A 14,809-nucleotide genomic window follows, 5' to 3' on the forward strand; every position below is an offset into this window, starting at 1 on the left:
CTGGGATTCGTCCTCCGCCACCCGGACTGAGGCGAATCACTATGCGACCACAAGGACTTAGAGCGCATTGGGAATTGGGCATTCCAAATTGGGAGAAAAAGGGGAAAAATCCAAAAAAAAAATATATATATATAAAAATAATGAACTAAACAGCTCATAACAGAATGTTATGTATTAACATGTGATAACAGATGAGAATCAATGTTATTGGAGTTGACACTCTTCATGTAGCTTGCTGGCTTGCCCGTTTAGTCAATTGCAAAAAGGGCAACGGGATTTTATTCACAACGGAGGAAAATTTGCTATTTAACGCTAGCAAAGTTGACGTTACGTTTGCTAAACCTCCTAACATTGATTAGCTAGCCACCACTATCAATGCCATCATCAGCTATAACATGTAAAAACATCAACTCATACGGGCAAGTAGCCTACTCTGTTAAATCAGTCCTTATCTCTGCCACCAACCTACTGTATATTGCTGCTCACTGTATTTCTCTGTTGTTGAAATAACTGCGTCTGCATCTCTACTATGCGGCGCCTTATTTCGCTGGCTGGTGGAGAGAGGCAATGCATGCGGAGCACGAAAGGGCATAAATGAAGTGTGTTCGGTGCTAGAGAAAAATATTCAAAGCGATAGCGCTGAAAGTTCAGTGCTATCTACACCCCAGAGTGCTTACTGTGTACACAGCTCCATTGTTTTGTCGCTCTGTTAACCTTAAGTGTAGAAATGGTGAGATGGGGCAACCGTTTCCTCTTTCCCACCTCTCCCCCATGAATACGGAGTACAGTGTTGATTGGCCATTTACTTGTGATATACAGTATAACTGTGGGCGGGACATTGAGCCAGACTACAAGCAACAACCTTTCAAAGAGTGGCGGTGGCATCAGAGCCAATGGAACACATTTTAAAATTTAGCAGCAATCAGATCAGACAAAATAACAATTCTGTTCATTCGAAAAATTATGAATATCGGATCGGATTATCAACCGGGTCGACCCCTACTTGTGTTTTATGCCTCATAAATAGTTTTCTGTGGTGTTAAACTCACTCAACACTATAAGATTTCCTACTGACATCTTGTTCTCCAGAAAACATGGAGAGAGAAGCAAAAAATTACCTTAGGAATTATTAAATAACACCTTTGTCAATAGTGCATTTATATCTCAAATATAGTGACCAGAATTGTTTCAAATATCCAATGAAAGGCTAAAAAGCCCCTACCACATAGTTATTTAATATATATACCCTTTTTTGTTGATTTTCCAGGAAAAAATAAATACTTTGTGATTACCTTTACTGTGAGATAAAACTACTCAATATATGTGCTGGGTTGGGGAATAACAAAATACAAGTAACGGGAATACATATTTAAAATACAAAATATAAGTAACTGTATTCCACTACAGTTACAATTTAAATCATTGGTATTTAGAATACCGTTACATTCAAAAAGTATTTTGATTACTGAAGAGATTACTTTGCATTTTATTGTCATTTGTTTCATTTAATATTTAGTCCTTTCAGATGGAAAACATTTATACATAGAAATGATGTGATCCAAAGTGCATTTGAACAGCGGTGAAACACTTTCTTATGATGTTTTACATTCACACGAGCAGACAGAGAAGTTTGGAGCAGAAGAAACAGAAATAAACCTTGTGTAAATTGTCAGTTTTACACTAAGCTAAAATGCTATGCATTTTACATGCACATGTTACCAGGCACAATCATATTTTTTTATCAAGAAAATTCACGTTGGATCATAATTTCTTTTTTCTAGTAAGAGCTTTGATATTAGGGCAAAAATTGTATTCTTGATAATATTTTTTGTATTGTTTTCCTGTAAAAATATCTAAAAATACTTAAAACAAGATTTAGAAACAACACTGCATAAGGTATTTAGGTTTTTCAGAGAATGTATTTTTAACATGTGTATTTTGTCTTACTGTACTGGCAGAGTTTTTATAGTCAAAACAAGTGAAAAAATCTACCAGTGCTGAAGAAGTAATCCAAAGTATTTTGAATACGTTACTGACCTTGAGTAATCTAATGAAATACATTACAAATTACATTTTACAGCATTTATTCTGTAATCTGTAGTGGAATACATTTCAAAAGTAAACCTCCCAACCCTGTATATGTGATATAGAGTTTTGGTCATATCCCCAACCCCTAGTACTTCATAAAAGTTCTAAGCTGTGAACCAAACCAACCAGCTCCGAGGTGAATCACAAAACTTTACTTTTTACTTTAAAGTTACAAACTTTAATTAAAAGCAAAAAAGTGTCTGAAAATCTCACAAAAAGACAAAGGTAGAAGACTGTGTACTTAATGGCTTTCTTAAGGGAATTAACTTCAATCCCATAAAGCATTGTGAATAACATAATCAAATTAAAAACAAAGGAAAAATATAAAACTATTGATGTTTCAGTGGCTGATTATAAGTATAAAAACGTCTCTGTTACAAATCGAACCTAAACTTAGTTCCCTGAAAGGATGGAATGAGACACTGCGTCAGTAGCGGACACTATGGGAAATACTCTCAGGAATGACTATCTCTGAAGACCGTATATAGAATCACGGCAAACTATTGGCAGATGGCTGTTCTTATGCAAGTGTCATCGTGGCCATACAATCCGGAGCACAGCGCCATTTCACATTCCCTTTCAAGCCACTCTCTTGATGCTGCATCTTTAAATGGTGCTATGGGAATCATAACCATAATGGCTTGCTGCTGATTCAGACACACCAGAACAATTCTCACTAGCCAAGAGTGTAGTGAAAAATGTAGAAATCGAGCTAATCTTTGCATCAAAGTGGGAAGAGAGAGAGACCTGGCAAAATGACACCAGTCAAACTGGGTAGTGAAGCACTGACATATTAACCCTCCTACGCAGACAGTATCTGGAAAGAGAGGGAGAAAACACCCAGGTTATAGGACCTGGCAGTGGTGTTTGGGAAAGCCCAGCCTGCTGCTTGCACAGAAGTAAGCTATGGAAAACCTGGTGGAGAAAGCGGACAAGGGGGAACACATACTTGGCCATTTGTGAGCTAGGTTGTCCACGGCTAGTGGAGCTTGTGTCATGGAGAACCAAAGATGACAATGCGCTGTGTCCGGGGAGGTAAATTGGTCCACCTTGGCTTCCCTGAATACCTCCCAAATCCCCCGAACTGTGAGGACGAAGTCTCGATTCCCCTTGTCAGACTCCCTGACGTGAGAGCAAGTCTGCCCCACAGTTCAGGTGACCGGGGTTGTACATTACTTGTATTGTTAGATGACGACATGCCAGAGCCAACTTTGGGCGCAAACGTACTCCCCATTGAAGGCAAGGACCTTGAATAAAAAATGGCTATTTGTACATGAAAGTGCACATCTTTTAACACTGTTAAAGCAAGACAGCTGCCTCAAAAACTGTACATTTGTAGTACATTGACAAAGTCGAACTGACAAAGTCTATGGTAACTCGGATAACCCCTCTGTACAATTGTGGTGAGAAGAATAGCATCTCAGAATGCTATTCTGAGATGCGGGTTGGCGCTGTTTTGGCGGCACGAGGGAGACCTACACAATATTAGGCAGGTGGTTTTAATGTTGTGGCTGATCGGTGAAATATATATAATATATATATATATATATATATATATATATATATATATATATATTCTCAAGTAAGAGCAGGGGAGTCATTACACTGATAAATAAGCATCTACAATTCAAATGTCTCAAACATATTAAAGATAAATTAGGAAGAATCATTGTAGTTTTAGGAGAAATTCAGGGGCAAAGGTTGATTTTGGCTAATATTTATGCACCTAACGCTGATGATCAGGGCTTTTTTTATAGATCTTGATGGGATGTTGCAAGCTGTTGGCATCTCTCATGACATAATATTGGGAGGAGACTTTAATCTTTTGATCATAGTGAAGCAAAAGTGTGTAAGCCCCCTAGAGCAACATTGACGCTTCACAGGATGTGTAAAAATCTTGGTCTTGCAGATATCTGGTGACTTTTGAACCCATCTGGTAGGGATTATACATTTTTTTTTTCATCAGTTCATAAGATTTACTCTAGAATAGATTTTTTTTTATTTTTTATATCTAAGTCCCTCATTTCATCTGTAGTGGATTGCTCAATTGGAAACATTTTAGTCTCAGATCATGCCCTGGTGAATTTATAGATGTTGCTACATACAGAGAAAAAGAAATCATTTAGTTGGCGCTTTAATGTATCCCTTTTGCAAAATCCTGATTTCCAACAAATGTTAAAGACTGAAATCAATGTTTATATGGAGACCAACTGGTCCTCAGTATCTTCTGTGGGCGTGGCTTGGGAGGCACTTAAGGCAGTTCTTAGGGGTTGGATCATACAATATGCTTCATTCATCAAAAAATCCAAAGCACGAGAACTCGTGGAGTTGGAAGGAAATATTAAAAGTGCCGAGGCAGAGCTGAAGCGCCAAATGTTGTCTGATGGTCTCAGAGAATTGACCCGATTGAAATATAGATATAATACTATTTTGTCACGGAAAGTGGAGTTTTGGTTTTTCAGGGCAAGACGGTCATACTTTGAGTCAGGAGACAAAGCAGGGAAGCTTTGGCTAGATATATAAAGCAGAGAGAGTCTCTTTCTACCATTCCCTCAGTGAAATCTGCTGGTGGTGAAATTTTTACCTCAGCCATTGATATTAATAATGCCTTTAAAGAATTCTATCTTGATCTGTATAGTTCCACGTCTTCATGTACTGATGAAGATATTAGAAACTTTGTGGAACCATTAGATCTTCCTAAACTGACGAATGAGCAAAAAAACTCTGAAATAACCCTGGAGGAACTTGACAAGGTAATTAAGTCCTTACCTACAGGCAAGGCTCCGGGGCCAGATGGTTTTGCCGCTGAATTTTTTAGATCTTATGCTACAGAACTGGCTCCATTTTTGTTAGAAGTTTATACTGAAAGTTATGACATCTCTTATACATATAGATCAGGTGGGGTTTATTCAGGGTCGTAGCTCTTCTGATAATATTAGGCGTTTCATCAATATCATGTGGTCAGTGGCGAATGATCAGACTTCGGTCGCTGCCATCTCACTTGACACCGAAAAGGCGTTTGATATGGTAGAATGGGATTATCTTTTTAAGATTCTGGAAATGTATGGGTTCGGGAGTACGTTTATTGGTTGGATCAAGTTACTTTATAGACACCCTGTAAAAGCGGTACAAACAAATGGATTAATTTCAGATTATTTTACTCTGGATAGGGGCACTCGGCAGGTTTGCCCTCTTTCCCCATTATTGTTCTGTCTTGCCCTGGAACCATTAGCAGCCGCAATAAGAAAGGAGGAGGATTTTCCAGGGGTGGTGGCGGGAGGCGTGGCACATAAGCTTCTGTTTTATGCAGATGATATTTTATTATTCGTCTCTGACCCTACTAAATCTATGCCTTGCCTCCACAGAATTATTAATTCCTTTTCCAAATTCCAAAGTCAACTGGTCTAAATCTGAAGCTTTGGCTCTGACAGTGTACTGTCCAGTAACGGCCTTCCAGCCAGGCGCCTTCCAGTGGCCCAAACAGGGCATTAAGTATTTGGGCATTTTATTCCCCACAAATTTGTCTGATTTAGTTAGAGTTAATTTTGACCCCTTAATAAAACGGTTTTCGAGTGATGTGGGCAGGTGGGCTTCATTACATTTATCGATGATTGGGAAAGTTAATGTTATTAAAATTAACTGTATTCCAAAATTTAACTACCTGCTACAGTCTTTCCCGGTAGATGTCCACCTCTCTTATTTCAAGCAATTTGAAAGCATAGCGAAGTCTTTCATTTGGAAATGTAAATATAGATTACATTTAAATAAGTTACATAGGCCGATTGACAAAGGTGGGCTAGGCTTACCCAAGATTTCATTTTATTATTATGCATTCAGTCTCAGACATTTGGCTCATTGTTCGCTTCCACCTGAAAGAGCCCCTCCCTGGTTCTGCATTGAACAAGAACTTCTTGCCCCTATCTTGCCATTGCAATGTCTTTCTACCAAGCTGCCCGGAGAACTAAAGACACATCCCTTTATCTCACACATGCAGTTAGTGTGGACAAGGGTTTCCCGCGTGCTCAATTCGGACATTTACCTGAACGTTGCCGCAAGTATTTGGTTAAACCCTAAACTGTGTATTAATAAGTCCCCTTTTTGCTGGACAGAATGGATTGAGAAGGGAGTTGCTACGCTGGGTGACCTGTATGAAAATGGAGCATTGAGATCCTTTGAAAATATTACACACTGGTTTGGGATTCCCAGATCTCAATTCTTCAGGTACTTACAGCTGCGCCATCTACTTTGTACCATCTTTGGGTGTAGTACACAGCCCCCTAAAGCTGCAGACACTCTTGAGATGGTACTAGCGGCTTTTGGAAAGGGTCACAAGGCTTCAGCGTACTATTCCTGGCTAATTCAGAGTCTAGGGGATGGGGTTTTGACATCTCTCAAGAAGTTATGGGAGAAAGACTTGAATTTAGTACTGGAGGATGAAGAATGGGGTAGGATTTAAAAAAATGCCAAGTCTATGTCTAGGGATGCAAGGATGCGCCTAATTCAATTTAAGATTCTGCATCGTTTTTATTGGACTCCCTCTAGATTGCATAGGCTTGGTCTTAAAGATACACCTACCTGTTGGCGATGCCAGTCAGAGGATGGGGACATAGCCCATGTTTTTTTGGTATTGTACTAAGATTCAAGAGTTTTGGTCAAGGGTTCAGAGTTATGTCTGTGAGATCCTGAGCACTCAGATTTCATTCTGCCCCAGACTTTGTATTTTGGGTGATGAGGCAGGGGTTAACTTAGGGAACACACACATTAAAAACTGTTTTCTCCGGTGTGACGATCGGCAGGAAAGTGATCTTTGGGGGATGGAAGTCGGCTGGTGCACCCTCATTTCATGAGTGGTGCACCGAATTGGGCACAGTGGCAGCCTTTGAAAAGATGTCGTGTAGGCGGCTGGGCAGCTTGGGTGCCTTTGAGAAGAAGTGGGGCACTTATTTGGCCTTCTTGGAGGGTGCCAGGGAGGAACAGTGGAGAAGGACAGTTTAAATGGTGTGTATGTAATTAATTGATGTGTGTAACCCTTTTTCTTTTTTGTTGGGCAATTTTTTGTTTTTTATGTCTGAGTATTTTTTTTTTTTATTATTTTTTTTTTTTTTTGATTGTCTGCTTGTATGTGTGTCTGTTATTATTTGGTGTCTGACCACTGGGATGTGTGTTGGGTGGGTGGGGGGGTGAAGGAGGGAGGGAGCGGGTTATATTTTGTTGAAAATTCATGTGCTGTTTATGTTGATTTGAGTGTGGAATCAATAAAAATTGTTCATGACAAAAAAAAAAACTGTGTTATATTTTAGCATCTTCAAAGTACTCACCCTTTGCCTAGAATTTTCAGAAATGTACTCTTGACATTTTCTCAACCAACTTCTTGAGGTATCACCCTGGGATACTTTTTAAACAGTATTGAAGGAGTTTCCATCTATATGCTGGGCACTTATTGGCTGCTTTTCTTTATTATTTGGTCCAAGTCATCAATTTCAAAAATGTTTTTTTTTACATTTACATTTATTCATTTGGCAGATGCTTTTATCCAAAGCGACTTACAAAAGAGGAAGACATAAGCAAATCATCATAAGGAGACGGTGTTATGAAAAGTGCCATATTACAAAGTTTCACTAGCATCAGAATAGTATTCAAAACAGATTAATGTGCAACAAGAATTTATTTATTTTTAATGCCTGGTTAAGTGCTCATGGAAAAGATGTGTTTTTAGTCGTTTTTTGAAGACAGAGAGTGAGTCAGCTTCACGGATGGAGTTGGGTAGGTCATTCCACCAACGTGGTACGATGAAGCTGAAAGTCCGGGAAAGTGTTTTGGTGCCTCTTTGTGTTGGTACAACAAGGTGACGTTCCTTAGCCGACCGCAGGCTTATAGTGGGCGCGTAGCTCTGCATAAATGATTTTAGGTATGCTGGAGCAGACCCAGTGACTGTTCTGTATGCCAGCATCAGAGCCTTGAATTTGATACGTGCATCAACTGGCAGCCAATGGAGAGAGATGAGGAGTGGTGTAACGTGCGCACTCTTTGATTCATTAAAGACCAGACGTGCTGCTGCATTCTGGATCATTTGTAGGGGTCTAATTGCACATGCAGGGAGGCCTGCAATGAGAGCGTTACAGTAGTCCAGTCTAGTTATGACGAGTGACTGGACAAGCAGTTGTGTGGCATGTTCAGAGAGGAAGGGTCTTATCTTCTTGATATTGTAGAGTGTAAATCTACATGATCTTGTGGTCTTTGAGATGTGGTCTGTGAAATTTTGTTTGTTTTCGATGGTTACCCCTAGATTTCTGACCGTTTTTGAAGGCGTTACTGTAGTTGCACCCAGCTGCACGGTGATGTTTTGTTCAACAACAGGGTTGGCTGGAAAGACAAGGAGTTCAGTCTTGGCTGGATTGAGTTGCAGGTGGTGTTCCTTCATCCAGGCCGAGATGTCTGCCAGGCAGGCAGAAATTCGAGCAGTCACTGTGGTGTCGTTGGGTTGGAAAGACAAGTAGAGTTGTGTCATCATTTTTAAATTAAATTTTAGATTTATAATGAAATAAATTAATATGGTGGCACAATTATGTTTTTGTCTACAAAACTAATTTCAAACATTTAAGCATACACCTTCAGATTAAAAAATGTTTAAGATCATGAGAAAAAAATCGGTCAAGTGTTTAAAAACTTTTGACCGGTAGTGTGTGTGTGTGTGTGTGTGTGTGTGTGTATGTATGTATATATATATATATATATCTCTACAATATACAATTGAAGTCAGAAGTTTACATACACCTTAGCCAAATACATTTAAACTCAGTTTTTCACAATTCCTGACATTTAATTGTAGAAAAAAAATCCCTGTCTTAGGTCAGTTAGGATCACTACTTTATTTTAAGAATGTGAAATGTCAGAATAATAGTAGAGAGAATTATTTATTTCAACTTTTATTTCTTTCATCACATTCCCAGTGAGAAGTTTACATACACTTCTTTTAGCGTAATACTTAACGTATTTTGTAACATTGCCTTTAATTGTTTTGGGTAGCCTTCTATAAGCCTCTCACAATTAGTTGCTGGAATTTTGGCCCATTCCTCCAGACAGAACTGGTGTAACTGAGTCAGGTTTGTAGGCCTCCTTGCTCACACACGCTTTTTCAGTTCTGCCCACAAATTTTCTATCAGATTGAGGTCAGGGCTTTGAGATAGCCACTCCAGTACCTTGACTTTGTTTTCCTTAAGCCATTTTGCCACAACTTTGGAGGTATGCTTGGGCTCATTGTCCATTTGGAAGACCCATTTGCGACCAAGCTGTAACTTCATGGCTTCCCCCTCGTCATCTTCATCAAAGGTGGGACACAGATCATCAGGGGCATACAGAACAGGCAAAGCCGCTTGACATAGAGAAGAGGAGAGATGTAAGGCCTGAGCCAGTGACAAATCATCCTCAAACTCTGAAAGAAAGCTGGCCAAGAGCTAAGCGTTTTGAGTTTCATGCGCAATCACTCGCAGAAAGCACTGCTTCAGCGTGGGCTCGGCCCAGGCAAAACAAACTGTGCTCGTGCCCATCAGACAGAGGGATTAATCACTCATGGTTTGAAACACTTGGGAAATGACAAAAGGATTTTTTAATTTCTTTGCTAGAAAATAATGCACAAAAATACAATTCTAATGCAATCGCAAATAAACCATAGTGCAAAAGATACGCTTAATATCAGAAGCACAACAGGTACATGAAAAAGAATCCACTCGCGTTTAGAAGTGTTGATCAAGTCGACGAAGCATTGAGTCTGGCTTTCAGAGTATGGGAGATATAATCACAACCTTAAAGTGAAAAATTCTGATGAAATGGCACTGTGCACTGGTTTATCATCACAGGCATAAGGCTGTAGCATCAAGTGCCATCTGCCTATAGATTGCCGTGATTATATAAGGGCTTCAGTGATTGTCACTCCTGAGAGTTCGCATAGTGTCAGCTACATCCAGACTTGAAAGGGAACAACATATTTTGTGAATTGCAAAATACTCAGATCTATTACAAACAGATAATATAAAATATTATGATTATTATATTGTGTCATTTTTTTGTGTCATGGGAATGGGCGTTCGCTTAAGAGTTTGTTTACTGCAACTCTCTGTTTGGTGGATCATTTTCTTCTGTATTTATAGGTAGTGTAGTTCTTCACAAGGAATTTTGATATTAAACATGATTATTTTTTTTTAATGAATTTGAAATTATGTGGAGTGATTGTTCCAGAAGCATATATTTTCGATTAACAACCACGGAGCTCACGGTAGGTCTGTCTTTTTTAGGTTTAACACTAAAAATGTATTTGTCTAAGGAGAAAATGAATGGGATTTTTACTTCCCTAACCCGACTGTTACTCTCTTAATATGAAAATATGCAATGCAGCAATACCATGATCTGTCTGCAAACAATCATTAGGACAAAATATTTTAAAAGTATTCAAAATCATCATGTGTATCAGCATATCATTTTCATATAATAGTCATGTTAACGTTACTAGTGCAACATCCAGTGCTGTGTAGTCTGCTTTTGTCTTGAGAGGATGGTGCGGTTGAATTGCGTTGTGTGTGTTTCAGGTTGTGTGAAGGTGACAGAGCAGTGTCTGCCATTCCTGCGCCGCTGTGCTTCATTGCAGAGCGTGGACCTGCGCTCATGTGGCCTACTTGCACCGGACATCTGCCAGCTTCACTGCTTCCCCTCCCCTGAAGACAGAGTCCTGCTGAAGAACAGTTAAAGACTACTGCCTCAAACACACTACAGCAACAGACTCGCTATAGAGAGAGAGCTCATTCATCATGGACACTTTGCTGCTTGTAATTCTGGATCCACCGTTTGTGAACAGACAAATCAAACTTATGTAGATATTCTGTACCAGTAATGAGTGTGTGTACAAATGTGTAGTTTGCTGTAAATGATCCACTCATGTGCGCAGTTCCTGCAGTCCACCCCTAGCACAGCTCAATGTCCTGTTGGGAACACAGGCTCTATCCCAGGGTGCAAGACGATGCCGAATGTATCTTACTGTGGACAGGTCTCGAACACGGAGCCATATTTGTGTATTTGGGGGAATCTCACAAAGAATATGTCCAGTTGTTTTGTCACACTTCACAGCAAAGTCAAAAGAAAAACAAATTGACATTATCATTACATAAAGAAAATGAAGCCGTTTGGTAATTCTTATTATCCAAATGTGTCTGGACCTTTCACTTTTTTTTTTTTTGTAATTCCCATTAGTCTTAATGGTGATTCTCAGAATTGTAGTAGTCATTTTCTACTGTATTAATTAAAACAGAATCTGTAATACAGGAAAGTGCAACAATTACTATCATGATATTTAAATAGTTAATTTAAATCATATATTTTTTTTTTTTTTGCATTTTGGTATAGTAATTTGATTGTAAATGTGTTTAATTTTCATGAAAGTAATGTCACAATGTAAAAGGTCCTACTGATTCTAAAACAGGTATAATTTACTTTTAAAATAAATATTGTTTCTTTTGATTTTGAGGTGAAATGCGACCTGTACATTTCTTAAATTTTGTGAGATTAAACCCATTAATTTGCTAGATAGATTATGGGAGGTGTGTCTGTGTGTGTGTGTGTGTGTGTGTGTGCGTGCATGCATGCGTGTGCTGGTTGTGAAAAGTGTTAATGTATCTCTTTAGCATTGGATCTTTGATGGCCTCTAAGTCTCATATCCTGCAGCTGATCTCTTTGGCTTGATCTGTTGGATTTATTGGAGACTGTCTGTGTTCCTTCTCATCTGTATTTGTGCCGCTGGCGCTCTCGGTCTCTCTGTGCCATTCACACAGCTGCCCTTTCCCTTCAATTTCTGCTGTTTATTTCTGCTTACTGCTGCTCTGCTTGTGATCAGTTTGCTTACTAAATCCGATCACTGAAGAGCACACAGCCAATGCTATGCATCTGTAAGCGCTGAATTTAGTAGCCAGCTGCACTGAGTGGCCATTGTTTCCTACGATGGTGCATTATACACCACTGTATCTGCAAAGGTTTTTCACTGCACTATGATTAGAGCAAGAGGCAACGTGGCGACACAAGTTCAGTAAGAGCTGAGGGACTGCTGTTTGTCCATCACATATAAGTGACTCTCGTTTGACTCGCTGTCACGTTTGAGTGACATCCTCAAAAAGCTGCTCCCATTTAAACCCAGAAGGGTCCAAACACTTTTCCTCTCGAAAGCAATCAAAAACCAGGAAACATCAAAGAAAGCTTTGTTGTTTTTATGGGACCTTGTGGAATAGCCTGCATACCGCTAGTTTTTGAGTGCATCTATCATCAAATGAATTTTCCGTTTTAAACTCTGTTCAGTATTATCATAGCTGATCGCTTACAAAAGGCTAACCCGGGGAGAGGAAAAAAAACTATTTTTGCTGCTCAGATTCTGCATATCCATTCCTGCTGTTCTTCAGAGTCCCTTGTCACCTGTTATTACGATTTTAACATAGATCTTTGACTATTTTAAAAGCTGGTTTAGCAGAAAGGATGTAAGTAGGCTTTAATAGGCCTTAAAAGTATTTCACTAATGGAATGCTTCTTTATGGATACACATGTTTTGGACAACACAACTCTTCCAGGCAAGAAATTTCCATGTGGTTGGGTTCAATGTGCATTATTTGGCAATGTTGCCATTGTTTTGATTTTAAATTCGAGTTTCTTTTCCTCTGTCGAACCAATGAACGGGGCATTTCCTAAAACAACTTGTTTTCAATTTCTTGGTCAGCTCTGCAACCTCTAACTTCCTGTATATGTTGCATGTCGACACCTTGCACTGACTATATTCCTTAAACACGTAAATGCTGTATTGGGTCTACATGGCAGTTAAAATTGTTGATTGGGAGTACATTAAGAAATGAGAGAAATGGCTTCAATATATTAACTTGATAAACAGCATCCCTTAAAAGTGAACTCTTAAAATAAATGACTGTCATTGCAACTGCAAAATCAGAAGCGCTGTTGACACCATACTGATACAGTGAATTATTGTGTTTTATACATTTTAGATGATATTATGTCTAATGCAGTTCGCATTAAAAAAATTACCATGTCCATCTGAAATTATCTGTGTGCAGTTTGTAGTTAAAAATCAAACACTGTTGTTCAGCATCATAATAGGTGTTAAATTGGTTCCCCTTTACCCAAATGTGTTGTTGTGCAGGTTCATAGCCTACTCTACTGAAATGCCACGTCTGAACCAAACTGAATTTCACCCTGTAAATAGGGCTGGAATAATATTCTTGGACAAATTTCCTATTTTGAGCATTTTTTGTTTTATTTTTTAATTGTTATTTTTTTTTTATGTTTCTTCCATTGCATTGATACAAGTGAGAAAGATGGATAAAACAATGAGAAAAGAAAAACTCAAGGCAGCTACTATATGAGTGACTACTATAAAATGTCTAAATAATAAAGACAATGGGGTTTGTTTTTATTTGCGCTGCTTTTCTTTCCTTAATGTGCTGCATGCACTCTGAAATAGTTGACAGTCAGTGACTGTTTTCTTGAGATACTGAGCACTGCCATACTGAGAAGTAGCCATAATAACCTGCTTCACTTCAAACCTTAAATTTTAATTTAGGTTTTGCTATTGCAGTTTAAAAATTGACACAATAGGGCACCTAGGCAGGGAGAAATTAATCTAATGCATTTCAGGATTATTTCTTTAAAGTGAAATTAGAAATATGACTTCTCAAAATGTTTGGGGCTACCCTTGTATGTTGCTTATTATCTTTAATGTGTCGAAAAACCTTCAGCATCAGTTATTCATGTCTCAGATATTAAAAAAAGGCTCATAAAATGGGTGTGAAAAAATTAAAAAAAGTTGGGAGGGAAGGAGGGGAGAATGGGAGGGGGTCATGCACAACAACTCACTCTGGCCCTGTTACACCAGGTATCGAGATGCGTTTTCAGTGATCCGATCGCAAGTGGTCAGCCAAAACACATCGCTCTTACCAGCTGGAATTACCATGCGTCTCATTTTCACGACGACATACATCAATCACTATATCATTTTGTTACTGCATGATAATAAACCACAAAAAAGTAATATAACAAAGAAAGCACGGGGGAAAAAACGCTGAACAGTTTCTCACAGATGCAGCTGAAATATGATCTAAGCACAAGTGGGTTAATTTCGCAAATTCTCTGTTATTTTAGTGGAGTACCTGTATTAACCTGAGCTTAGGATGTGTGTGCTTTTCATCTGTGTCTCTGCATGTTGATAACAGACACACTAAAGATGTTCCGTGAAGTTCTCGTGCTTGTGTAAGTATTTGCTTTTTCAAATGTTCGTATCAGATGGTTATTTCCTATCAAACTGAATGTAACCGGGAAAGTTTAAAACTCTTGTTGTAAGCGCAACAGTTGATTGACAGGTGAGGGGGCTGGTGCTTCATTGCTACCTGAGACCAGGGTTGGGAGGGTTATTTTTTAAATGTAATCCATTACAAATACAGATTACTTACTAAAATGTAATAGGCAACTTAATTGCCTCAATAAGAAAGTAATGTAATCAGATTACTTTGTTACTTTTTTGGTCATATTTCTTGGTTCTAGTCAACACTCAGCTGCATTTTGAACCAATTTAATTTATTTATTGAACTTGCTGGACATCCTCCCAGTAATGCATTACAATAATCTAGTCTTGAGGTCATGAATGCATGACTTAGTTTTTCGCCATCAGCAACGGAGTGCATGT

General features: G+C 38.7%; 1 protein-coding gene across 1 annotated transcript in view; it reads left to right on the plus strand.

The window, feature by feature from the left end:
• The window catches only part of LOC127421058 (F-box/LRR-repeat protein 19-like), a 91,959-nt gene extending 78,416 nt beyond the window's left edge, over nucleotides 1-13,543 (plus strand). The window contains exon 11 of the mRNA XM_051663790.1: nucleotides 10,671-13,543. Within this exon, the coding sequence (XP_051519750.1) occupies nucleotides 10,671-10,828 (158 nt within the window). The 3' untranslated portion in view covers nucleotides 10,829-13,543. The remainder of the gene's footprint in view (nucleotides 1-10,670) is intronic.
• Nucleotides 13,544-14,809: the final 1,266 nt, after the last annotated feature.

Source organism: Myxocyprinus asiaticus, chromosome 30 (genome assembly GCF_019703515.2).
Source record: "Myxocyprinus asiaticus isolate MX2 ecotype Aquarium Trade chromosome 30, UBuf_Myxa_2, whole genome shotgun sequence".
Lineage (NCBI taxonomy): Eukaryota > Metazoa > Chordata > Actinopteri > Cypriniformes > Catostomidae > Myxocyprinus > Myxocyprinus asiaticus.